The 26,615-nt window shown below is 42.0% G+C and overlaps 1 protein-coding gene across 5 annotated transcripts in view; it reads left to right on the forward strand.

Moving 5' to 3' along the window:
- The window catches only part of rasgrf2b (Ras protein-specific guanine nucleotide-releasing factor 2b), a 50,524-nt gene extending 25,712 nt beyond the window's left edge, over window positions 1–24,812 (forward strand). For 2 of the 5 annotated variants that reach the window (XM_061767642.1, XM_061767641.1), the window contains 17 exons: window positions 924–1,060; window positions 1,349–1,431; window positions 3,483–3,731; window positions 6,008–6,100; window positions 7,996–8,462; window positions 12,938–13,063; window positions 13,688–13,777; window positions 14,305–14,411; window positions 16,027–16,139; window positions 16,757–16,817; window positions 18,031–18,134; window positions 18,330–18,414; window positions 18,526–18,723; window positions 20,075–20,154; window positions 20,250–20,367; window positions 20,441–20,509; window positions 21,997–24,812. In XM_061767642.1, the coding sequence (XP_061623626.1) occupies window positions 924–1,060; window positions 1,349–1,431; window positions 3,483–3,731; window positions 6,008–6,100; window positions 7,996–8,462; window positions 12,938–13,063; window positions 13,688–13,777; window positions 14,305–14,411; window positions 16,027–16,139; window positions 16,757–16,817; window positions 18,031–18,134; window positions 18,330–18,414; window positions 18,526–18,723; window positions 20,075–20,154; window positions 20,250–20,367; window positions 20,441–20,509; window positions 21,997–22,089 (2,273 nt within the window). In that variant the 3' untranslated portion in view covers window positions 22,090–24,812. The remainder of the gene's footprint in view (window positions 1–923; window positions 1,061–1,348; window positions 1,432–3,482; window positions 3,732–6,007; window positions 6,101–7,995; window positions 8,463–12,937; window positions 13,064–13,687; window positions 13,778–14,304; window positions 14,412–16,026; window positions 16,140–16,756; window positions 16,818–18,030; window positions 18,135–18,329; window positions 18,415–18,525; window positions 18,724–20,074; window positions 20,155–20,249; window positions 20,368–20,440; window positions 20,510–21,996) is intronic. The other 3 variants (XM_061767643.1, XR_009787740.1, XM_061767644.1) reach the window with 3 other exon arrangements.
- Window positions 24,813–26,615: the final 1,803 nt, after the last annotated feature.

Consider the following 26,615-nt stretch of genomic DNA (forward strand, 5'->3'; position numbering starts at 1 on the left):
TGGTAGACATACTGTATACTGATTTTAACTGCCTAACGGACTTGTGACAGGGAAAAAAAGAGTGTGCTTACTATTCTTATAGTTTGTGGTGTACTTGAGATCACCAACACAGCACACCCAACACATAATGATCGCGCTAACGATAATTGCCCGATTTTGCTAAAACGAAATGCTCAGATTCTGTCTGATTATCGGTATGTGTGTACCATATGAGACTTGATTCCCATATTTTGCACTGGTTTATAAGCTGCATCATATTACACGTACAAATACGAGTGTGCGTTAAACTCCAGCAGTTTTCATTGTTTCCAGAGAGCTCAGAGCAGACATTATAGGAAGGTGCAAAGAAAAAAAAGGGCAAAAAAGGCTCAAATTCGGCCTGATTACCAGTATGTGTGTACTCTGGGGCTGCAGCATCGATTATTTTTTTAGAACTGATTATTCTACTGATTATCCCATCGATTAATCAAGTTATTGGATAAAAATTATTCAACAAAAAAAACATGCATGTGAGGTGCAGATGTTATTGTTGTCCACTTAGGGTCGCGATCCTCATGTTACACCCTTTACTGTAATATGTGCGAATATCTGGCTTTAAAAAGGCGGGGCCTGCCTGGTGAGTGACGTGGGAGTCAGCAAATGAGAGTGTAAGGTTGGCTGTTGTGAGCTCAGGTTAGCGGCTGGCTGTGATCTGGCTAATCATTCAGTCTGTATGTCAAATGCCTTGGCGTTAGTTTTGACCGTAGAAGATTGTGTGTGAATGTGTTTATTATGTGTTTATTTTGTAACTGTTAGTTCAATAAAGTGATTGAGAATGCACCGGCAGCTCTGTTTATATGTACATAATGTAGCTCATGTACTCCGTCGTTTGCAATAGACAATCCATTTAATTAATACCCCTTGCATGCTTCTTCATGCTTCAGCTAAAGCTGGAGGTCAGGTGTTTGGTCAGCTGGACTTCAAACTGGTGGTGGAGCCCGCCGACTCATCTTCATCCACCGTGGTATTGCTGGCGCCCTCGCGGCAGGAGAAGGCTGCGTGGACCAGCGATATTAGCCAGGTGATGCACACACACACACACATAGAATAACAAGAACCTCCAAAGAGCGGGAGCGTGTCTCCGCTGGGCTTTGTTGAGGCTTGGTGATACGTAAACACAGACATGGGTGCAGCTCCCTGGTGGTGAGTCCACCTTGGCGCCTTCAAAAACACGCACAAGCTCCATGCAGGGATGTCACCATTCATTCCCATAAGACAAAAAAAGTGGTTTTCACTCTCATTTGTCCTCTTTTTTTGCCCCCCCCCCCCCCCCCCCCCCCCCTGCATTCTTTCTTTTCTGTCTCTTCAGTGTATAGATAACATCCGCTGCAATGGCCTAATGACCAGCGTCTTTGAGGAGAGCTCCAAAGTTACCGTGCCGCACATGATCAAGTAAGTGTGTGAAAAGGAGGCGGCCATGTCTTCATGCGCATGCTGCAAAAACATCAAGCACATGTGGGTGGTGATGTTTTAAATGTGTTGATTCTGACCCAAAAAATACAACTTTTGAATTTTTTTTTTAAAATTAATTTTCCTTTCATTGATTATTTTGGTGTTGGAAATCCGATCTTGTTTGATATCCATTCTTTCTTTGCAATGCAGTGGAACCTCCAAGGTCGACCGTTCCAGGACAATTTCTATGTTTCGCAATATTTTTTATTATGTAGGACATATTGGAAAGAGAATAAATCTCTTTGAGTGTCAAATGGTCGCCATCATAAAATCTTTTTTTAACAGCATACGCAAAGTTTTAAGTAACAAGTAATTTAAGTATAAAAATAAATAAACAACAATTACTATTAAAACAAAATAAATATGTTAATTTTGATGATAATAACTATTTGTATAGCACCTATTGAAACAAAGTGGCAAGACAAAAAAAAAATATTTTTACTTTTTTCTTGTCAATTGTAATTCTAGTGTAAAAATAAGTAAACCAATTTTGATAAGACAAAATAATCATATTTTAAAAGTATTAATTGTCATAAAAATGTAAAAATAAGTAAGCCACTGTCAATTTTAATAAATTATACGATTGCATATGAATTTCAATGCTGTTAAGTGTAAACATAAGTTAACCAGTATTTGTATTAAGACAAATCCCTGTAAAGTGAAACAAAATTCTTCTAAATTTGACACACCACAGAGAAGATTGATGTTAGCAAGCCTGCCAAATTTGAATGTTTAAAAAACTCACCAAATATATAAAATTAAGCTTTAAAATCATTCTCCACTCTCAGACGCTGTTTCTGCTGAATGCTCTGCAACCACAGCCCATTCAACTGTCAAATAAAGACCACCACTAGTCCTGGAAAAATGGATGCTACCACATCAAGCATCTTTCTTATGCTTACACATAACTACAAGTTACATGAAATTGGGTTGTCACCGCGCGTATCCACGCAGCAACAATGAGGCACTCTGAAGTGGCCATGCGAGCATGTAACCCTTGTCCTCATGCTGGCTGTCATGTCTTTATTTCCCCCTTGCTCTTTCACCTTTCTCTCTGTGACGTGCGTGCACTCACGGCAGACAACGAGGCACTCTAAAAGGGCTAGCCAATGGACTATCCAAAGGGAAGATGTATTTTTGGAGTGTAGGCATAGGCGTCTAGCTAACTCCACGTCGCAATTGCGCCAGCTAACCGCTGATACAAACGAAAGGGCTGAAGTTTGGGAGGGGCGACTCATGCCTGAGTCCAAAGTGTGTCATGTGTCAAAAAAAATCACGAAAACTGAAATGTTTAAACACTGTGAGCCTTGCGCTGGCACGATAATCAGGATATGCCAGCATTTGCGCCTCAACGCAGATGTGCCGTAGATGAAATTAGAGCTCTGTATCTCCACAATTGAGTGTTACATACAGTAGTTCTCAGTCTTTGCAGTCTTTTATTTTACTTTACAGGGTCTTTAAAATAATTGTATTTAAACTTGAATGTTAAGTATGCGTAAGTGTTCAAATAAATTAAATACTGTTAATAGTTAGACATAGAAAAATGTGTTTTCATTGTAATGTGAAATGTCATCCAAATTTAAAAATTAGTTAACCATTGTGAAAATGAAAATAAATATTTAAAAAAATCATTGTTTTGAAGTTGTCATCTGATATATATATATATATATATATATATATATATATATATATATATATATATATATATATATAATATACATACATATATACAACTGCAAAACCTAAATGCAAACAACACACTCAAACTTTAATAAGTTCATCAATAAAGCTCTCTCTCAAGCTGTAATATGCGATGCGGTTCCTTCAAATGTTGGTGAAATTCTGAAGTGTATGTTAACTTTCGAGGTTTCATTGTATATGATTTTAAGAAGAAATCCATTTTTAATTCAGCTCTTCTCATGCCTTGCAGCAGCAGTCACCCATGCTTGTGTGTTGTGTGTGTTTGTGTGTACGCATGTGTACCTCGTCAGATCCGATGTGCGTCTCCATAAAGATGATGTTGACATTTGCTTCAGCAAGACCCTCAACTCCTGCAAGGTCCCGCAGATCCGCTACGCCAGCGTGGAGCGTCTGCTGGAGAGGCTGACCGACCTGCGCTTCCTCTCCATCGACTTCCTCAACACCTTCCTGCATACGTACAGGATCTTCACCGCGGCCAGCGTGGTCATGGACAAACTGGCGGACATCTACAAGAAGCCGTTCTCTTCCATTCCCATCAGGTCACCCGCTGCACACGCGCATAAACAGAAGCACTGATGGGTTATGTTACAGAAAATAATACTTAGTGGAACTGGTTGACCAAAAAACGTTCATTAAAGTAGGGCTGCAACTAACGATTATTTTAATAATTGATTAATCCATCGATTATTATTTTTTTTTTTTTAGCTTAATCGATGAATCGATAAAAGCATTTTGTACTTTTCATCCCTCTATTGAAAAACAGAACATTATTTCAAATTGAAAGTGGAGAAAATGCACAAACATAAATTGATTATGATTCAGTTACTGCTTTGGTCAGAAAATGGAAAACGAAAAAGCAGATGTTTGCCAATGTTTTATTTTGATTAAACACAAAGATAATTAGTCAGCTTTCATGAAGAACTTCAGAAATCTGAGAATATGTACTGTTGAGAGGCTGAAATTCCCAGGATTTGGACAATTTTAAATTAAACAAGGTCTCTAAACAATTAATTGATTATATATCATGTTTATATTATAAGTTATTGAGTGTGATACTCGATTAACCAAAATTAAAGTCTGTTTTCTGTTTGATTATCATCAACATTTAGTCAAGTTTTAGCCAAAAAGTATGTACAGAAGCGGTTGACAATAATCCCCAACTACATAAACATTTTTTTTTTTTTTTTGGTTTCCATGGCAAAATGTAGCACTTTACAAAAGTCGCCATTAGTAGCGTACGCCATGCTCGCTTATTTCAAATCGGTGTAGCATCCAGTTGGTTCTGAAATGGTTATTTAAAGATGAACCGTGAAATTATGACAAGAGTGCTCCTTTTTGAAACACGTATGTCTTCCGTTTGTAAGTGCATCTCAAAAGTAAGAGTGATTTGGCATGTTCTGTGGGAAGATAATGTGGACAGCGTGAAGGGTTTCTGTCAAGCTCCAGTTGCCCTCATCGGATTCTGGCCGCATCGGATCTCCTTGTTTGTACTCCCTTCTCTGATGAACTCTGCTTTTCAATATAAAAGTATTTTCATGTGTGCACACGCTGGTTTAAAAGTCTAGTTCACTGCGTCTACTTACTGGAAACTTAACTTAACTAATTTGAAACATTATATGACAGTTTGGTGGCCTAAGAAGGATTTTGGTTGAGTTGAAATAAGGATCAGTTTATTATGTGCTAATTAAGGGACTTTCTTTACCCCCGTCATGAGCAACTCAAATTATATTAACAGTTTAGGATATGTACAAGATTAGATGTGTGACAAGATATTCATACGTTGCGGTATCAGTATCTGCTGATGCAGCATTGACACACTTTGGGTAAAATATAGATTCTTGTATTAAATATGCGTGGTATGAAAAGGATTTTAGCGCTGCTCGGTTATTTTTTTTTTTTTAGGTCCAGACTTAATTTAATACATTGAGGTGAATTTAACTGACAAATATTTAACTTTTTTTGTGTTTGACAACTCATTTTGGTAATACATTAGCTTAATGTAAATGTATTTATATTGCTTTGAGCACAAAATAAAGACTTCTTAGGCTGTTTATTTCATTGTGGTTACATTTAGTTTCGAAGTTATATCCACGTTTAAATGGTTAAAAATTGATATTTTTCCTTCTATTTTAACTCCAGTTACACAAATATGTTTACGCATCTTTTTGTTGTCGTTGTGATACTGTCATTATCGTTGCCTACATATCGTATTATACGCCTCCCATGGGATGTATACAATTATGTGACTGCTGGAGAGTAGAATGATGTAAAAAAAAAAAAAAAAACCTTGTTGAGACACGAGTGTTGAAACTGTGACATGGAAGTAGTGCGGCTTTTGAGCGGGGGGGGGGGTCGTCAGGGACATACCATTTCTCTTACGCACACATCTGCAATGCTCTCAAACACACTACTGATCGCTCTTATACACAGGTGGAACACTTTCACACATCATACTGGAATGCGCTTATCTAATATATACGAATACATGTTTTGGTAGTGTGAATGGGAGCATTTCAATCGTGTGTGAGAGTGTATCAGTTTTGTGTATGATAACGTTTCAGTAGTGCGTGAGAGAGGTAACCCTGGATTTTGTCCCTGGCGGCCCCACATAGTTTGTCTCCACATCTTTCCCTCCTTATTGGCAAGTTGAACTCATTTGATCACATCTTTTTCTGTGCATCCACGCGGTTGCGTCGTGTCGTCCTCCACCTGAAACGCAGCGACGCTTCTCATTTTCCCACCGCCGTCTTCCATTGAACTGACGTTTCCTTGTCCTCCGTGGCCGTGTGTCCGCCATGCTCCGTCCAAACTGCAGGGCACGGTACCACTCATTTGACCGTCTGTCCATCTCATCCGTCTGTCCCGACTACAGTCTGAAGATCAAGAAGATGGCCGTGGATCAGTCCAAGTAACCAGCTCCTCTTCTTTGTCTTTGCCCTTCTCATTAGTCTCCTTCCGACATTCTCTGACTTGTCTCCCTCCTTTTAGTCACTATCTAATGTAGTTTTAGAATAAATGAACAGCCACCTATCTGAAATATCATAAGGGGATTTATGTTTAGTGCAGCATGTTCTGTTCTTACTTTTAAAACATCCTTGCATCCGTAGTGATTCACTTCTGTCTCCTCTGCCGCCTGCAATAACCTTCTCCTTTCGTTTCCCCGCTTTTAATCTCGCAATGCAATTTCGGCTTGTTTTTCTTGATGGCTGTGTTTATCTTTGATTATGGCTGCGTCGAGTGCAATAGTTTTGATTTATTATCAAGTTTTTCGGAAGACAGTCTGGTCTAAAGAAAATAGTGGTTGTTAAGGTTTTTTGAGGATGTGAAGAAAATGAAGGCGTTAACAAAAAAAAAAAAAACAAGATGTAGTTAAGAAAAGGACAAGTGTTGCACTTGCTGTAAACCAGAGGCAAAAATCATCTGAACTACAGAATATTAAAATGGATTGTCTACTGTAAAAGCAGAATATGGACAAAAGTATGGTGATACACCTAATACAAACCTATTGTTATAATGCAAGAATGAATTTAATTAAAATAAAAAAAATGTCAATTGGAAGTTAACGATGTAATGAAAAATTATACAAAGCTGCAATCACTGTAAAGATGATTTCATCCTTGTTTCATTTTACATAGTTCTGTATAACAAAAATATTCTCACAGGCTTAAATTTGATGGGTCTTAAAAGGTCTTTAAAAGTTTTAAATATGGATTTGTTAAACCTGCCGATGCCCCTCAGGGATCTCGTTTGATGTGCGTCCTGCGTCTGAGGAAGAAGGCGGCAGTCCACCTCCGCAATAAGTGAAAATCGTGAAATTTAAATACCCTATTTAAAATACTCCCTAGGCATGTCCTTTTTGCATTTATGGCACTTAAATTTTTGGAAAGGCCTGTAAACACAATTTAAAACAATACAAGCACATTTAAACACATAAACTGAGAGAGAGCAAGCGCAGTGGATAACACAATAATATTGTGCAAACAGTATAAAAGATAGAGTAACATCTGCAATATAGCGGGATCGCGAAGCAAGAACGGAGGATTACTGTATCTGTATTCCGTGACGATAAATTGCAGGGACTCATTGTTCCAGGGCTGGGACTCATTGTTTCCATGACATGTGCATCCCGGGACTCACATAGTCTCAAGTGTAAAATGATCTAAGCCCCCGAAGACATGCTTGTATGACGTTGATCTACAAACGTAAAACTGGGGTGAACAAACATTTGTGCTCAAAGGCCACGATTCATTTTTATTTTTATTTTTTTATACAAATGTGTACCGGTATGTAAATGATACATATACATTAGTATTTAATTTAATTGTAATTATTACTAAATGAATGCAACAACTGTTCATGAACTCATGATAATGTAAATTCTCAGTGAGCTGGATTAAAGAATGGAGTGAGCAGCATCTGGGCTGCTCTGCTCGAACCCCCCCAATCAAACACTTTTAGGATGAACTGAGAACTGAGACCACCATCAGTAACCTCACAAATGTTCTTCTCTGGGTGAAAGGAAAACAATTTCCACTAACATTCACTTAAAAAAAACGGAAAAGCTACGACTCCAAAATATTCTGTATTCTGTAGCTGCAGCGGCCATGTGTCCCAATACGTTTGTCCATGTTGTTTGGCATTATAAAAACATTGATTGCATGCACATTATCTACTAATATTGAAAAACTGTATGTTCAGATTACTGAGCCTAATAATCACTGCACCATTGTTCCTCAGTCCACTTTATTACTTTGCTTCTGTTCCAGTGTTTTTCTAAGATATGACTTCATGTTCCTCCTTCAGGTCCTTGGAGCTGTTCTTCGCCACGAACCAGAACAACCGAGGCGGCGAGCACATGAACGACAAATCTCCTCGTCTCTGCCGCAAGTTCTCCTCGCCCCCTCCTCTCTCCATCTCCTCCCGCACCTCCTCGCCCGTGCACGCCCGGAAGCTCTCCCTGCACTCGCCCATTAGCGGCAGGGTGGGCGGCCTGGACCTCACCGGTGCTCTCTCCGGCGTGAACCACAACACGTCCCAGTCGGCCGCCGGCAGCCCCACGTCGTCCCCCGCCCCCCAGACCCCGACTTCGCAGACCCCGACGCCGACCACCTCCTCGCCCCCTCTTCCTGCTTCCTCCACCTGTCCACCGCAAGAACAAGTGCCTCCGATTCCCTCGTCTCCTGACCAGAGTCCAAGCCAGAGCACGGAGGGGGACGACGTGCCCAAAATTGACCCTTTTTGTGGTAAACTGAGAAAGAGCATACGCAGAGGTCAGCAGTCATTTAATGTATGTCCTATTCAATTTAATACATTTTGCACTTAAAGTGCCTGATTTACTAAAAGAGCACAAACATTATTGTTCACACTAACAGACGTGGACGCTGATCTCCTGTCTGGGCGCATCGAGGATTCCTTCTGCCACATTGCCCCTCAGTTCATTTTGTGTGTTCTGGGATGAGAGCGGATGAATTTAGCACATGCGTTGTGACTCAGCAAACGAAACAAATTACAGTCCAAAAGGCAGTTGCAAACAAGCACTGCGTTACTGTGGCGAGGAGAAGGTAAAGGCAAAAAGAGGCGATGTGGAGAACAGACCTTTTTTGCTCGTGAATATTTTTGGAACACCTGAATAAAAAATTATTACGACTTATGGTGTATATGGCATTGCAATTTTGGTCCCAGAGGATTTTGCATGCACATGTGTTATTTCTGGCAGCATGCAAGTCCTCAAGGGTGGGTACGGTACTACTGACAATTTTTCCGGCAGTCCTGATTGTCTGTTGCAGTCACAGTTTGTCCATTTTTGTGGCAGCACCAAACCAGACTGTGATGGATGAACACAGGACTGATTCGATGACCGCTGCGCAGAACTGCCTCAACAGCTACTGTGGCAGGCTGTGCTTCCTCAGAAGCCGCAGGAAGTACATCCTCTGCTGGGCCTTTTTGAGGATGAATTTGATGTTGGTCTTCCACTTCAGGTCCTGAGAGACAGTAATTCCCAGGAACTTGAAGGTCTCGACGGTTGACACAGGGCAGTTGGACAGCTTGAGGGGCAGCTGTGGTGAAAGAAGCCTCCTGAAGTCCACGATCATCTCGACAGTCTTGAACGTGTTCAGCTCCAGGTTGTGTCGGCCGCACCACAGCTCCAGTCGCTCCACTTCCTGTCAATACGTAGACTCGTCACCGTCTTTGATGAGACCGATGACTGCAGTGTCGTGTGCAAACTTCAGGAGTTTGTCAGCCGGGTGCGATGAGGTGTAGTTGTTCGTGTAGAGAGAGAAGAGCAGCGGAGAGAGGACACAACCTTGGGGCGCCCCGGTGCTGATGGTGCATGTGGATGAGGTGGTGTCTCCCAGCCTCACCTGCTGTGTCCTGTCCGTCAGGAAGCTGTGAATCCACCGGCAGATGGCAGGCGAGACGCTGAGCTGGAGAAGCTAGGAGAGAGGAGTTCAGAGATGATGGTGTTGAATGCAGAGCTGAAATACATGAACAGGATCCTCGTGTAGGTCCCCGTGCCGTCGAGGTGTTCTAGGATCAAGTGCAGTCCCATGTTGACTACGTCATCCAGAGACCTGTACGCTCGGTAGGCAAACTGCAGGGGATCCAGCAGGGCACCTGTGACGCTCTTGGTCCAGCACGAGGCGTTCAAAGGGTTTCATGACCACAGATGTCAGCGCGACAGACCCGAGATTGTACGTTTCTTGGGGACTGGGATGATGGTGGAGCGTTTGAAATAGGATGGTACTTCAAACAGTTCCAGAGAACTATTGAAGATCTGTGTGAAGACTGGAGCGAACTGGTCTGCGCAGATTTTGAGGCAGGATGGAGACACAAGATCCATAATTGCCCCTTTGTGATGTTAATTTCTTTTGTCAGCTGATTTCTAGCATGATTGTACAGGGCTCTATCCCCACTTTGATAGGCGTCCTCTTTAGCCTGGCGAATTTGCTGAAATTAGGCAGTGACCCACGGCTTGTTATTGAACGTGCCAATTGTCTTTGTTGGTACACACACATCTTCACAGAAACTGATATAGGATGTGATACTGTCCCTATATTCTTCCAGGCTGCCAGCTGAAGTTTCAAAGACACTCCAGTCTGTGCAGTCTCCTTGAGGTTCTATCTTTGCCTCATTGGTTGACTTCTTCAGTGTTTTCACCATCGGTTTCGCACATTTAAGTTTGTGCCTGCATGTTGGTATGACGTGAATTAAGCAGTGATCCAACGAGCCCAGAGCTGCGCGGGGCATACCGCGGTATGTTTCATTTAGCATCAAATGTTCCATGTTGAAAACCATCAGAGCTACCTAAAATGCAAAAAAACCCTTTTAAATATAGCGATCTCTACCACTTTTCCACCTGTTGCCAACAATGCACAGAATCAATTTAGCACCCACTATTTGGGATCTCAGTAAATCAGGCCCCATCCCAGAATCAAAAATAGTTCTGCCTTGCCGTCTTTTTTCGGTGACATCCTAACCGACAGACAGGCAAACAAACACAAATCAGCACCCTCTGATTTTTTTCTTTGCTGTTCTTGTTATGATGGAACTGAATTAAATCAAATCTAAAAAGGATCTTGATTCAAAAGGATTCAGTCCTATCATCTTAGATCTGTTGCATGCTAACGTACGACTAGCAACAAATACATTGCACAATTAAAATAAAATGTGAGCAAGATTAGACCAAATGTTCTCAGTCATTTTCCCAAAATGATTGTAGAGCAGCGGAGCATGGGTCAAAACGAAGAACGCATTAAGTCTTCTTTTAGGATCTTTCACGTTTTCGTCATTTTCCTTGATTTCATTGTCCGTGAAAAATGCACATACTGTATTTTAGTGACAAAATTCAGGCATGTGCTGGAGTTGCGTATCTGTGGAAGTGTACAATCCAAATTACAGTAGGATTGGTCTATACCAATCCAACTACAGGGGGATCACACTGCTCAGCCTCCCTGGTAAGATCTATTCAGGGGTGCTGGAGAGGAGGGTCCGTCGGGAAGTCGAATCTCAGATTCAGGAGGAGCAGTGTGGTTTTCGTCCTGGCCGTGGAACAGTGGACCAGCTCTACACCCTCGGCAGGGTCCTCGAGGGTGCATGGGAGTTCGCCCAACCAGTCTACATGTGTTTTGTGGACTTGGAGAAGGCGTTCGACCGTGTCCCTCGGGGAGTCCTGTGGAGAGTGCTTCGGGAGTATGGGGTACCGAACCCCCTGATACGGGCTGTTCGGTCCCTGTACGACCGGAGTCAGAGTTTGGTCCGCATATCCGGCAGTAAGTCGGACTCGTTCCCGGTGTGGGTTGGACTCCGCCAAGGCTGCCCTTTGTCGCCGATTCTGTTCATAACTTTTATGGACAGAATTTCTAGGCGCAGCCGAGGCGTAGAGGGGGTCCGGTTTGGTGGCCTCAGTATTGCATCTCTGCTTTTTGCAGATGATGTGGTTCTGTTGGCTTCATCAAGCCGTGACCTCCAACTCTCATTGGAGCAGTTCGCAGCCGAGTGTGAAGCGGCTGGGATGAGAATCAGCACCTCCAAATCTGAGACCATGGTCCTCAGTCGGAAAAGGGTGGCATGCCATCTCCAGGTCGGGGATGAGATCCTGCCCCAAGTGGAGGAATTCAAGTATCTTGGGGTCTTGTTCACGAGTGAGGGAAGAATGGAACGGGAGATCGACAGGCGGATCGGTGCAGCGTCTGCAGTGATGCGGACTTTGTATCGGTCCGTTGTGGTAAAGAAGGAGCTAAGCCGAAAGGCGAAACTCTCAATTTACCGGTCGATCTTCGTTCCTACCCTCACCTATGGTCATGAGCTGTGGGTCGTGACCGAAAGAACAAGATCCCGGATACAAGCGGCCGAAATGAGTTTCCTCCGCAGGGTGTCCGGGCTCTCCCTTAGAGATAGGGTGAGAAGCTCGGTCATCCGGGAGGATCTCAGAGTAGAGCCGCTGCTCCTCCGCATTGAGAGGAGCCAGATGAGGTGGCTGGGGCATCTGATTCGGATGCCTCCCGGACGCCTCCCTGGTGAGGTGTTCCGGGCATGTCCCAACGGGAGGAGACCCCGGGGACGACCCAGGACACGCTGGAGAGACTACATCCTTCGGCTGGCCTGGGAACGCCTCGGGATCCCCCCGGAAGAGCTGGATGAAGTGGCTGGGGAGAGGGAAGTCTGGGCGTCCCTGCTGAAGCTACTGCCCCCGCGACCCGACCCGGATAAGCGGTAGAGAATGGATGGATGGATGGATGGATGGTCTATACCAAGGGCCCACTCCAGAGTCCACTTTGTCAAGCTTCATCGGCGTGTTGATCAAAAAGGAGAAAGGCAGCCGGTGCGACATCATGATCTCCTTTCGCCTCTAATTGCAGCGCTTCAACGTCGCAGTGGCACACACGTGCGCGCGTCACATGCGCATGGGTGACACACATTAGCGAGCGAGCGTCACCTCCTCTGCGTATTTGCCTTATCACTACTCTTGACTATTCATGTCCGTCTGTGCAAGTGTTTCCCAACATTTATTAAGACGAGGCACATATTTTGCAATGGAGAAAACATCTGACACCACACCGGCAAACAAAAATGTCACAAAAATATATTATATCCTGAAATAATGATGATCTTGACTCAATTTACTTATAAATTTACTTAGTGTGAAATCTGGGCTTTTTCTAATGAGTGTACAGTAATTGAAATAGGTATGCAAAAAAACATTTAAACACATCCAGTTAGTCATCATTCGTGTTTTGTCTTCCAGCTGTGTTGGAGTCAGTGTCACTGGAGAAAATCATTCCCGAGTCTCCTCAAGGCAGCGACGCAGGAGACATGTCCCCGTGTCGCTCGCCGTCCACACCGCGACACCTCCGCTTCAGGCCACCGGGAGGTGAGATTTGACATGCTTCGTGCTGCTTTCAAACAAACAAATAAAAACAAACAAAAAATAATTTGCGAAGTTGGAAACATTACATGGGAATTAATGTGAATTTGGCAATAAAACAGGTTTTTCTAAGTTAGGGAACTTAAATGTTTTTGATGAAAAACTATCTTGGAAAGAGAAAACCAAATTTTATGCATGTAGAAGGGTAATGATAAGTTTAATGGTGAGAAAAGTACATTTCACTGGTCATTATTAAAAAATATATATAGATTTGAAAAATACTTACTATAAATACTAGTTTAATACAAGTGTACCTAACTCCCTGCTGCATTAATCCTGCTGTTGTTGTTATTTGTTATATGCTGCCGAGTTAGATTTTTTTAACACTTCAGTAATATTTAATACTGTTTTTATTTTGGCATTGTTTTAGCACTCATTTCATAATAGGACGACCCATATATCTATTTATTGTCGGCGTACACTGCTAATTAAACCAACAACTACAATTTTGGACCTGTGAAAGTATACAATATGTACATTAAGACCATAAGTCATACTTGACTAACAGTACTGCAGTGTTTTCTTAGCCTATTGTCATCATTTTGATGGTCATCATGTGTGTTTCTGCAGTCCAGTCGGGGGAGAACTCGCGCTGCGCAGTTTCTCCTGCCTCAGCTTTTGCCATTGCCACGGCAGCAGCGGGCCATGGCACACCACCAGGTACAGACACACACACACACACACACACACACAGATGGACGAAGCAGTGGAAAAACATTTGTCTCCGCTGTGCTTTGTTTGCAATTGATATGATATACAGTGGACCCCTACTATTTGGGGCATTTTGTTTTATTTTATTTTTATATTATTATTATGTATTTAATTTTATTTATTTATTTATTTATTATTACTTTTTTACTTTTTGCCCTGAAAATTATTGAATAAGTGGGTATATACCACCAATAAGCATTTTGAGGGTTGGTTAAAAAAAAAAAAAGAAGAAAAATAATGAAAAACAAATCCACGGATAGTTCAGCGGGTGCTGAACCGCGAGTATGCGAGGGTCCATAGTCCTAGAAAGAATGCAGTACATTCATCCTCCTATGTAAAGATTGAAAATTCCTTGTTCCAATATCAAAAATAACTCTTAAGACTACATGATGATGATGATGATGATGAATGGTGAGGATGATAATGTGGATGTTGATGGGGTTTTTTTTTTCCTCTCCTCTCCTCCTCTCCCTCAGTGTTCAACAACTCTGAAAGAACTTGTGATAAAGAGTTCATCATCCGACGTGCCGCAACCAACAGAGTTCTAAACGTGCTGCGGCACTGGGTCTCGAAACACTCACAGGTGTGTGTGTGTGTGTGTGTGCGTGTTTAGGTCGCAAATGTCGCTTACTTGATAAAAGCTGTGGTATATTTAGAGCGGCTGCCCACATCCTCGCACAATCACTACTCACACACTTTGTTGTACAATCTATCGGGTCAGTGGTTCCTCGAATGAATACCGCAGTTCTCTTTGCAGACGTGCTCGCAGCTCAACTGCATTGATCCGCTCTGTGGCTTTTCCTCAATCATATAAAACGCTTTGTTAGGCCTCCTATTACCGAAAAATCGCACGTACTCAGACGCACACAGTGAAAGGGCAAAGGAGCTTGTTAGAGGTGACCTTTGGGAAGGCGAGATAGAGGAGAAGAAAGACGGGAAAGGATTTGGGAAGAGTGATGGTCACAGGACAGCAACAATTCAACGCTGGTGACTGATAATCCATCAGAAGGGGAGATAGAAGAAAATTGGTCATGATGAAAAGATTCAAAAAATTAAGAGCGACACTAAATCAATTGAAAATAATGCTAAATAAATGGAGAAAATTGGAAGTAATGCTAAGTATTGAAATATAAAAGCGAAGAATGCATGTAAATAAATGTCTGAAGATGTGTGAAATGGATGGAAGCCCGTTTCCGCCAATGAAAAAAACAACTACGAAAGGTTTCTCATGATCCCCTAACTATTAGTTAGTTAGTTACTATCTCGTAATTCTGACTTAGTGGAGGGGTGTCAAACTCGTTGTTGGTACGGGTTCCCTTAAAGGGCCGTTATGACTGCGGGACCATATACGTGTTTCATTGCCTCATCATCGTATTCAGTGGCGGCTGGCCAATAGTGGACGCTAGGGTGTCGCCCCACCACTCTTGAGTCACCTTGAAAAGGACAAAAGGAAAATATTCCAAATGATGTGTACCGTATATCTATTTTTAGACTAGGAGTAGGATAAATAGTATACAGTTAATGATGAGTCCAATTTATTCGTTGATCTCTGGTCTCGTTTTATGACGCAACTTCCGGTTTAGGGCGCATCGACGTTTTACCATTGAGTCTCGTTAAATATTTGGCATGCACAGTCGGTCCTCATGAAATACAAAAGATATTGCCGAAGTAGAGCAATGGATTCCAGCACCCTTTAACATTAAACACAAGATGATTCTGATTCTGATTCTGATTCTAAACAGGTGTTATTGTTAATCCCTCCCACACAAATCAAGATACTATAAAAAAATGGGGTTTGGTAACTAAATAAACACTTATAAAAATACAATATGCAAAATATTGGCAAATATACATATATATACATATAAAATAAAATGAATTAAAAAAGAAGAGACAATCAACTGTTATTGTTTTGCTACAAAAGCAACATTAGGTGTGATGGATATATCTACTATATTTCACTTGCAAGACAAAAAATGTTGCAAAGCTGTTATTGCAGTGGATATTCCAAATGTTATAGACACACAATACTGGTATTTGTTTTTTAAATTTTTTTAACCTAGGTAAATATGATTGAACCCTGATTGAACAATTTCAGATAAATATATAAAAATTCTGTTACCTTTTACACTTTAAAACAATAGAGATTTGAATAGTTTGAGTTCACCTCTTTCGTCGTTGTGTTTTTGTGCAATGAGGACTTTGAAATGAACGGAGAATTGAAGATGTCAGTCGTCTGCCTCCTGGAGGAAGTCCTCCGAGACCCGGACCTTCTGCCTCAGGAGAGGAAAGCCACTGTCAACATACTCAGGTAAACACACACACACACACACACACACACACAACCTGTTCTTTTATTTAAAGATATGAGAAGTTAACATATTCCGTGTGATGCGGTACACTACATGCCAGCATCCATCCATCCATCCATTTTCTGAGCCGCTTCTCCTCACTAGGGTCGCGGGCGTGCTGGAGCCTATCCCAGGTGTCATCGGGCAGGAGGCGGGGTACACCCTGAACTGGTTGCCAGCCAATCGCAGGGCACATAGAAACAAACAACCATTCGCACTCACAGTCATGCCTCCGGGCAATTTAGAGTCTCCAATTAATGCATGTTTTGGGGATGTGGGAGGAAACCGGAGTGCCCGGAGAAAACCCACGCAGGCACGGGGAGAACATGCAAACTCCACACAGGCGGCGCCGGGGATTGAACCCGCGTCCTCAGAACTGTGAGGCTGACGCTCTAACCAGTCGGCCACCGTGGCGCCTACTACATGCCACGAATTGTAAAATGTATATCTTTCTGACAGTGTCAAGCACAACTGAGCATTGTTCATGTTCATGTGTGGATGTGAATGTCAATTAAATGTTATTTTTTTAAATAATTATTCCTTGCAAACCTTCAACATGTTTGTTTGTTTCCCTTAGTGCCCTCTCTCAAGACGAGCAGGATGACGCCCAGCTGAGGATAGAAGACATATTACAGATGGTAAGAAAACACACACACACACATACACGGTGTGAACACTCCTTGGCCCAAACATTAGGAACCCCCGCACAATCTAATAAGATTCTACAGTCATTCGATTGTTCCCCTACTTGAGTCACAGTTGATGGCAAACTTTTCAGTTCCTCAAACCCTTGTGGAACCAAACTCCTGAATTTTGTTTAGAAAATGAGTGTTTATGAGGGTTGCTTCTTTTGTGAAAAGGGCTTCCCCGATGTACTTAAATATTGATGCTCAATGTGCACAAGTACACATTTAATTTCCCTGGTTACTCACCTAGCACAGTTCCCAGAACAACAGGACCTTCACCTCATTGAATAATGGCTGAGAAACGCACACACAAATTCCAAGGACCTTGAAACTCTATGGGCACACATTGCCACGTAGGTCTTCCAGGCCACGACCATAAAAACTATTCTTCATCACTAAGTGTGTTATTAGATGCACTACAGTGAACCCTCGCATATTCGCATTTGCCGTCCGTTCGTTCCGTGACCACACTCGGATGTCAAATCATCTTTTCCCTCTGAAATGAATGGTAAAGCCATTAATATGTTCTAGCCTCCCACCAAAAAAAACGGAAAAAAAAATGTGTAAAATAAAATGCATTCTATAATAGTGTACTGTATGAAAACATGCAGTAGTTACATCATTTAGTAGGATGTAAAGAATTAAACAGTTTTTGCCACATTTTTTTTTTTTTTTGCTTCAACTCAATGAACATTGTATGGCTGCTTATGGTGTGTAGACCACATTATTTATTTATTTATTTATTCTATATTGGGGGGGAACCAACCTTAAAGACACTTACAGTCCCCTCCAAAAGTATTGGAACGGCAAGGTCAATTCCTTTGTTTTTGTTGTATACTGAAGAGATTTGGATTTCAGATCAAGAAATGAATATGAGACAAAAGTTTAATATTCCGGCTTTTATTTCATGGTATTTACATCTAGATGTGTCAAACAAATCAGGACAGAGCAACTTTTTTTTTGATTTGTAATTTATTTATCTAGTTTAGTTTGACAGTAAATTTCAACTGGGAGTGGCAATATAGCTTCACATCTCTTTTTTTGCACGCTAGTCAAAGGAAAAAAAATCTATATCTACTTTTTATTTGTTTCTTCCTGCTATGTGCCCCTGCTTGTCCATTGACTGTTTTTGCAAATTAACGTGTGTGTGTGTGCGTGTGTTCAGGCAGACTGTCCCAAGGCGGAGTGTTTCGAGTCTCTGTCTGCGATGGAGTTGGCTGAGCAGATCACTCTGCTGGATCACATCGTCTTCAGGAGCATCCCTTACGAGTCAGTCATCTTCCCGTCGCACCAACACTGTGCACGCTGGTCGAGGCATATTGAAGTATCGAAGAATTGGATGTGTTGTACAGTTTTCCGCCGCTATGTCATGGTCCATCATTCGCGGCTCCGCTGTATCAGGTTTTGTAGCGCGATCATTACGATATTTATTCCTTTGTGGTCTCTTCTTTCTCCCTCTCTTAGAGAGTTCCTGGGGCAAGGCTGGATGAAGTTTGACAAGACAGAGAGGACCCCATACATCATGAAAACAAGTCAACACTTCAACGATGTGAGTGTCGTTCACAACTTTTTTACCCAACGATAACTGTGGCCAAAACATTAGGTACAATTATATGCTGTACCCATTTTTTCTTTTCTTTTTTTTTTTTCACGTTCCCAGATGAGTAACCTGGTGGCCTCGCAGATCATGACCCACACAGACGTGGGCTCCAGGGCCAGCTCCATAGAGAAGTGGGTGGCCGTGGCCGACATCTGCCGCTGCCTCAACAACTACAACGGCGTCCTGGAGATCACGTCGGCGCTCAATCGCAGCGCCATCTATCGCCTGAAAAAGACCTGGGCTAAAATCAGCAAGCAGGTAGACGTCGCTGTTGACAGATGTAGGAGATGAGCCCACGGGGTGTTTGATAGAAATTTACCTTGGAAGGGATTATTGGAATAAGGTTATTTAAAGACAGAGAAAATATACAAAACAATTACCTGCAACGTTTAACATCTGATCCTAGCGTAATTCTGATCAACACTAAAGTGGGGTACACACATACAGATTTTCATCTGAACCAATTTATGTGTGAGACACTCCCCATGACGAGTGCTTTGGAAATTAAATCAGGAAACAAGCTTGTCTTTTGTAGTTTCAATAATATCTTGTTTTGTCTTGTCAAGAGATGTTACAATTGCTTCGCGTCTCTGAGACGCCCAAGAAAGAGCAATGGCTAATTAAACAGAGAAAACGGGAGGGGAATGAGGAAAGTGGGAAGAAAGACCTATTCATACAGTTATCTTTTCTTGTCCTTGAGACAAAAGGGAGCTTGAAGAAGGGAAGTGCGCTCATCAGTGACATGACAAATAGTTTTGGAACAGGTTATTTATGTCGTTGCATTGCTGTCGCATGCTGTCCTAGTTACCACGTTACATTAAACAATTACGCTACTAAGTACATTTGAAAAGGCTACACAACAACAAAGGAATAATGCACAAAGGACTATTGGACTAAGTAAATAAACTATTGTAAAATGCAATAAAAGAGTATATCGAATATATTTTGTCATTTTGCCATAACATGAGGAAGAATAACCACTGTGTTTGCTTACTGTTCTTTTTTTGTGTGGCGTACTCGAGGTAACCAACACAACACAACACAACACATCGGGCTTGAACGATTCAAGTTTAATTCTGGTAAAGTCGACTCATGAAGTAAATCGGTTCAACCCCTAGCACAACAGTTTCTGTCGTAGCAGCAAAACTGATAAAATACTAGTCGAAGAAGAAATATAAGACGCTAGGCTAACTGTTAGCTTGTGTGGTAAGTAACTACATTGCAGTTTTGTTGTGGTGAACGAGTTGTGACCCACAATATACAAACACTCAACGCAACCAGTTGCTCCCCTATTTGTGGATCGTGGAAGGAAAATCACTCTTAACACTCCTCGCACCGCAGGATGATATATGTAAATAATATGTGTGTGCCCCGCTTTAATCAATGAAAGCCAATTAGCGCATACAGTACAGTCTCTTTAGAGCTGCTTTTCCCAAACTTACAGTTCCAAACAGTTTCGGTTTTATTGGTTCACTGTCTGTAAATGTATTGAGTTCCAACAGTTATACAGTTCCAACCTTTTCCGAGCAAATGAATTCATGTCAGTTGTTATTATTAATTCATATGCGCATGTGTGTTGTGAGTGACGTAATGTTCTGCTGCTGCGCAGAGTAAAGCGCTGATGGATAAACTGCAGAAAACGGTGTCCTCGGAGGGAAGGTTTAAAAATCTGAGGGAGACTTTGAAAAAGTGAGCCTTCATCTTGAGAACTCACTGCACAAGATTTGAGTCTTTAAGTACACCTCATTCAGCTGACCTGACCCACTTCACGTTTGTCGCCTCAGCTGCAACCCTCCCTGCGTGCCCTACTTGGGAATGTACCTGACGGACTTGGCCTTCATTGAGGAGGGAACGCCCAACTTCACGGAGGAGGGACTCGTCAACTTCTCCAAAATGCGAATGGTACAGCACTTTTACACAGGTGCGAAGGTCCGTTCGTCCATTTGCCCGATAATAGTTTGACGTTTCGTTATAGATTTCACACATCATCAGAGAGATCCGGCAGTTCCAGCAGACGCCCTACAGGATAGAACATCAAGTTAAGGTAACATATGACTCTCAGCACACATCATTGACATCATCAGTGACGGGCTGTGCATTTGGTACCTGGGCCTTCCCTGGGGACTTAATAGCACCCCTATCACGTTGCAATTATATAAAAACATCACTTTTGAATGAAAACGTCAAGATAACGTGACATTAACAAAATGAAAATAAAATACATCATAATCACCGGAGATGCTGATTATTAAATATATTGAGGTGTGCAGATCGCTACTAATCTGTGCTACTAATTCTGAAGGTCCTGGGCAGACTACATTGATCTGGCAGCACAGAAAATATGAAATCTGATTAGACAAACAATCAAACATACAGTAAATGTATTGGAAGCAGTGCAGCCAAGAAAAACGCTGTGAAATGAAGAGAAATACCCTGTTGGGAATACATGAGTACAATTTCATGGAACAATTATTATAATTTAGCTTGTAAATATACTGGAGGTCCGTGCGTCTGATAGCGTTTAGGTCAGCAGAGAACAGGAGAATTGTAGAAAATTCGGTGAGTGTCCTTGAATTTAATAAAACAATTTTTAGGATCAAACTTCATATGCATTATTAGACACTTCTTAAAGTACTAAATACTACTCCTACTTCATTGAGAAAGTAGCCCGTGTGTACCAGGTATACCTATTGTTGTGGGCATTAATCACATATAATTAGACAGGCAGTGAGCAGGCCCTCTTGGAATGGCTGTCTATTATAATATATTAATATATACATAGTATATAGAGTATATACTGTACAAAGCTCAGGAAAGAGGCCAGTGCAAAATTACCAGTTGCTTTTTATAGGTACAGCATATGTTGGAGTACAAGTATTTTTTTACGTGTTATTCTATGTATAAACTACTTACAATTTAACTCCCAAATTCCAAATTCAGTACAAAATATAGTGGAACCTTCAGCTATGAGTTTAATTCATTCTGTAGCCACACTCGTATGTCAAATCATCTTTCACCACTGAAATGAATGGAAATGCCATTAATCTGTTCCAGCGTCCCCCTCCAAAAAAAATAAAAAATTATATTTTTTTGTAACAGTAAAAATAGCAATCTATATTTTAATGCTGATTGAAATTTCCAGTCCTGAAAAGGGTACTGTGACCGAGCACAGGGCAGATCACGCACATAGGGGCACATAGGGTAAAAAAGTGGGTGCCCAGTGCCCCCCTGGTTCCGCTGCCTCTGCATAGAGAGTCTCAGCTTTTCAGTACAGTAGTATATTAGTTGTTCTTCCCAGAGGATGAAGAATACATGCCTGTGAGTATTGTTATATTGTCTGTCTACATGCGTTGCTCCACCTTTCGTGCTGAAACATCCGTTGCTTAAAGCGTTATAACACCGCCATATAGATGCTCATCATTAGCACTTCAATGCCGCTTGCTAGCATTAAGCTAAGCGGACTTTCCCCTAAAGCTCCTGTATGTGTAGCCTGTATTCCTCCTCCATCCTTGCATTGTTGTTGCCTTGCAGGTGACACAGTACCTCCTGGATAAGACTCTGATCATGGATGAAGACACGCTCTATGACCTCTCGTTGAAGATTGAGCCCAGGCTTCCTGCCTGATCGATAGCGGCATTTGGACAAGCGGGAGCCTGCCAAACTTGGACCCCCCGACGAGGTCCAGGCTACCATGTGATCTCTAGCAATCGAATGAAGAAGAAGCCTGGGAAAGTTTTTGGGACTGGAAATGGAATGCTGGGAACACTTTGATCGGAGCGGCCGGACCGATGGTCCTCAAGGGCGGTGTGAGGGAAATGAGGTTGAAGGCTTTGAGGAAATGGCGTGCCGGGCCGCCGCCTGCACTCGCCATTCCTCGGTGTGGTGCCACTCGGCGGAAGGAGTGGATCTATAGAAATGTAGCATATAGAGAGGGCGCGACAGATAGCGAGATACCTGAGCTAGCGTCTCCGTGTTGTCGTCCGTGTTGTGTTGCGCCTCGTCCTTGTGCAAGAGCCCCCCAACCCCCAAAGTGCTTTGTCTTGACTTTGCATGATTTCAGCTTAGGGTGTAAATGTCTATATGGCCTTCAGCTTGATCTCTGACTCCTACCACTTAGCACTATGCATCCTCAGTGGGTTGGGTATAGCATAAATACCTTATCCCCTTCAAATATCATGTAGAACAGGATGTCTAGCTTTTTTTTAATCACGGGCCACAACGTAGTTATGGTAGTGGTACGGTTAGATGTACAGGGGTTTCACAATTCGGTGTACGTTCGGTACAGAAAGGGGGGGGGAAATGCTAAACAAATTGCTTACCTCTCGTGCAGACGGGGACAGAGTTAAGGAGATTTAAAAGGTAACTTCAGCTTAAATCCTTTTTTTTTAGGAAAGTGCAAGATCATTAGTTTGTCTTCTCTTTAAGAAATGAACAACGCAGAAAAGCGGTTTATTTTTTTAGGAACGAGGCGTGTGGCTATAGAGCAGCAGGCAGTTACACTTCCGCTTACCAAATACGTTCTGTAATAATAGCCCCATCTTATTACATAATTGCCCCTGCATTTCATTATTATATATATTTTTTGATGATAACTAGTTTTGAGCAGATGTCAAGGAATAAATGAGGCAAGCTTTCACGGGTCACATAAAATGACGTGGAGGGCTGGATCTGGGTTTGACACCTGTGCTGTAGGAAATCACCCGAATGCAAAGTTCATCTTTAAAGTCCTGAAAATAAATGTGAATTTGGCACGCCACAGAGAAGTGTTGTTAACAAACCTGGTGAATTTGAATAATGAACAAAAAAAAAAAAAAAGCCAAGTATACAAAATGGTGAAAAATGTCTTTGCTCTAAAACGCTGTGGATGTGTCAGCTGAATTCGTGAAAACACGCCACACTGAAAAATGTATGCTTCTTCATCTAGCAACTTTCTTATGCCTACACAAAACTTCGTTTGAGCCACGAAAAATAGAATATATCCCAGCGGGTCGTCATGGGGCTGTCCATGCAACGACGAGAGGCGCTTGTCACCAGTTAGCTTGTGAGATAGCAGGCTTTCAGGGCTCCTCTAGACTCACCCGCGACATCACCTCATCGCTCGAGAATTTAAATCATGACACCGAACTGTTCTGTAAATTGCGGCATCAAGGAAAGATGCATTTTTGGGGTGGAGGCATAGCTAGCTAGCTAGCTAACTACATGCTGTAATGACAGAAATGGGCCTAATATCTTAGCAACTTGCAAATGTGCCAGATAACCACTGATTCGAACCAAGTCGCAAAAAAGGTTTTTATATAGTACACCGAAGTGTGTCACTGGGCACAGATTTTAGCCAAACCCAAACAATCAGGAACAAAAAACAAAACAACAACAACAAAAAAAACTGTTTAACGCTTATAGCTGCACAATTCAGAACTACATAGTTCGGTCTCTGCACATTTTCAGCAATTATCTTCAAACATGTACAGTATAATGTGTTTAGAAACATCTAAAAATATTTGAGTTTCCCCCTTTTAAGTAAACTAGCTATCTACCTTTCTAGCTGGATGATAGATAGATAGATAGATAGATAGATAGATAGATAGATAGATAGATAGATAGATAGATAGGTCGATAGATAATGGTCAACAATGAGAATGACACCTCCACTATTTTTGAAAATGAATGGTAAAACAGTACCAAAAAAAAGTGGCCTTCTTATTCATCACTCATGTTAATCCACAACTGAAAAGCAAATAGCTCCCTCTAGTGTTGTAATGAGCTCTGCTGTCCTAATGCTTGTGCAGTTGTGCGTTTTGCTTACATGTTCTGACTGGGACAGCCTGCCACATTGTGACATGTGTAAGACTGGGCAGGTTTTTGCACTCTCGGAGATGTAGCTTTGCTTGAGTGATGCTATGATGCCATCATCATCCTCAATTGTTACGCCGTGAATGTTAAGTTGAGTGTCTCGCGTCGCCATCGCTCCTCTGTGCTGCAGGGCCAGGCTCTTGAGTGACAAGAAATCTGTTTGTTTTAAAGACAAAAACAAAACAAAAAAAAAAGTTGTTTGAATGTGTAAAAAAAAAGATGTAGCATTTGAATAATCAAAATTTGTTTTCTGTATTGCTCATGATGAACATAGTTGTCCTGCATGTACATAACAACTGCATGTTGTGCATGTCTGATTCTGCTTTTTGCACTGCACTTTGCCATTTGAAGTGCCAGTTGTACATGCTGGCTGGGGGCCAATGGATGCTGTGTTTGTAATGTAAAAGTCCTATTTTCACGTTTGTGTGTTTGTTACTCCTGAATCAGTCTGCATTTTTCACTCGCCGATGCAGGGGAAAATAAATCAACATGCCTTATGTGTTGGACTTTTTCAAACATTCAATGACTTCTTGCAGACCTCCGGTGGAAGACAGTTTTAACTTGCAGTTGAGCTTCCATGAGAAATACTTCTTTGCTGCCTTTTGTCATAGTCTTCATGTCACCTTTAAGCCAGTTTTTTCATGGCAAAAATGTAAACACAGCTACATTGAAAAGCTCCAACTAGCAACAAACAACACCCTTCACAACATGTCATGCCAAATCTATCAAAATGATGATGATGACTTGATTTTTCCTGAGTAAGTAAAGGCAACCCCCGTCCGCCCATTTTCTAAACTACTTGTCCGCATTATTATTGCGTGTACGATGGCGCCTATTCCAGCTGACCTTCCACTGGTTGCCAGCCAATCGCAGGGGCACATACTGTACAGTCACGCTCAAAAACAGTGCCAGTGTTGTTAGCCATGACTATCCATCCATCCATCCATTTTCTGAGCCGCTTCTCCTCACTAGGGTCGCGGGCGTGCTGGAGCCAATCCCAGCTGTCATCGGGCAGGAGGCGGGGTACACCGTGAACTGGTTGCCAGCCAATCACAGGGCACATAGAAACAAACAACCATTCGCACTCACAGTCATGCCTACGGGCAATTTAGAGTCTCCAATTAATGCATGTTTTTGGGATGTGGGAGGAAACCGGAGTGCCCGGAGAAAACCCACGCAGGCACGGGGAGAACATGCAAACTTACAAACGGGGATTGAACCCCGCACCTCAGAACTGTGAGGCTGACGCTCTAACCAGTCGGCCACCGTGCCGCCCATGACTATATTTAAAAAAAAAAAAAAAAAAAAAACTGGCATACGCAATTAGGATTACCAGTATTCTTTTATTGAGATTTATTGGCGAAATGCCAGAATAATGCGAGTTTTTTTTTTTTTTAGATACACACACACACACACACACCTGCATCCCCAGTGACGGACCTCTTCAGAAAGTCAAATGTCCTAAACCTAACACCTAATACTAATCTTTCTTAAACCTTTGTGGGAAATTACATCAACTCAAGGCAAAATGAAAAGGTAACCAATGCTAATAGTTGACAATCAAGGCACCTTTCCTTAGCATTTTATTTTTAGTACGAACAAGTACTTCTGCTCATCTCGCTCAAATAAGAAAGGAAGGGAACGTTCCTAAGTAAAAAACTGAATTCCAACAGGCCCGTGGACGCTTCACATCTCGCTTGTGCTGCTTGAAGATTCTTTCTGCAGCCTCCTTTTCTGCATCCTCAATGCGTTTGAGGCCTCGGTCTTACACAACTTCTTTCGGCAGCTTTTTTGTGAAAAAGCAGCAGGACAAACAACATATTTTGAGGGATTTATAAATACTATGAGTTCAGTATGAGTTCTTTTCAGGGGAGGATATGAAGTCCTCACTGTGGATCCTTCCACTTCTCTGTATCTAACCCAGGGGTGGGCAAACCTTTGTGTCAAGGGCCTGTGTTGAGTTTGAAAACAAATAGATGAGCCAGATTTTTCAGAAATTAGGTTAAAAAAAAAGGTGCGAAGGATGGATTGAGAATGTCGAGAAACCTGAACAGAAGAAAAATTTAAAATAAAGATTTTTGGTCCATATGAATGCTCCTTAGCATTCAAACAACACTCCCATAAGGACATCCTGGTTCTTTATAGAAGGTAAATGATGTCGTGCGAGTGGTTTCAGGCTTAACAATGACAATACATCTTGATGTGGATCGAGCACGACCTCACAAGGGTCATATCTTATGAGCAAGAAGGAAAATGAAGAGAAAGTTTGAGCTTAAATAGGTATTCACATACATTTGTAA

This window comes from Phyllopteryx taeniolatus, chromosome 3, assembly GCF_024500385.1.
Source record: "Phyllopteryx taeniolatus isolate TA_2022b chromosome 3, UOR_Ptae_1.2, whole genome shotgun sequence".
Classification (NCBI taxonomy): domain Eukaryota; kingdom Metazoa; phylum Chordata; class Actinopteri; order Syngnathiformes; family Syngnathidae; genus Phyllopteryx; species Phyllopteryx taeniolatus.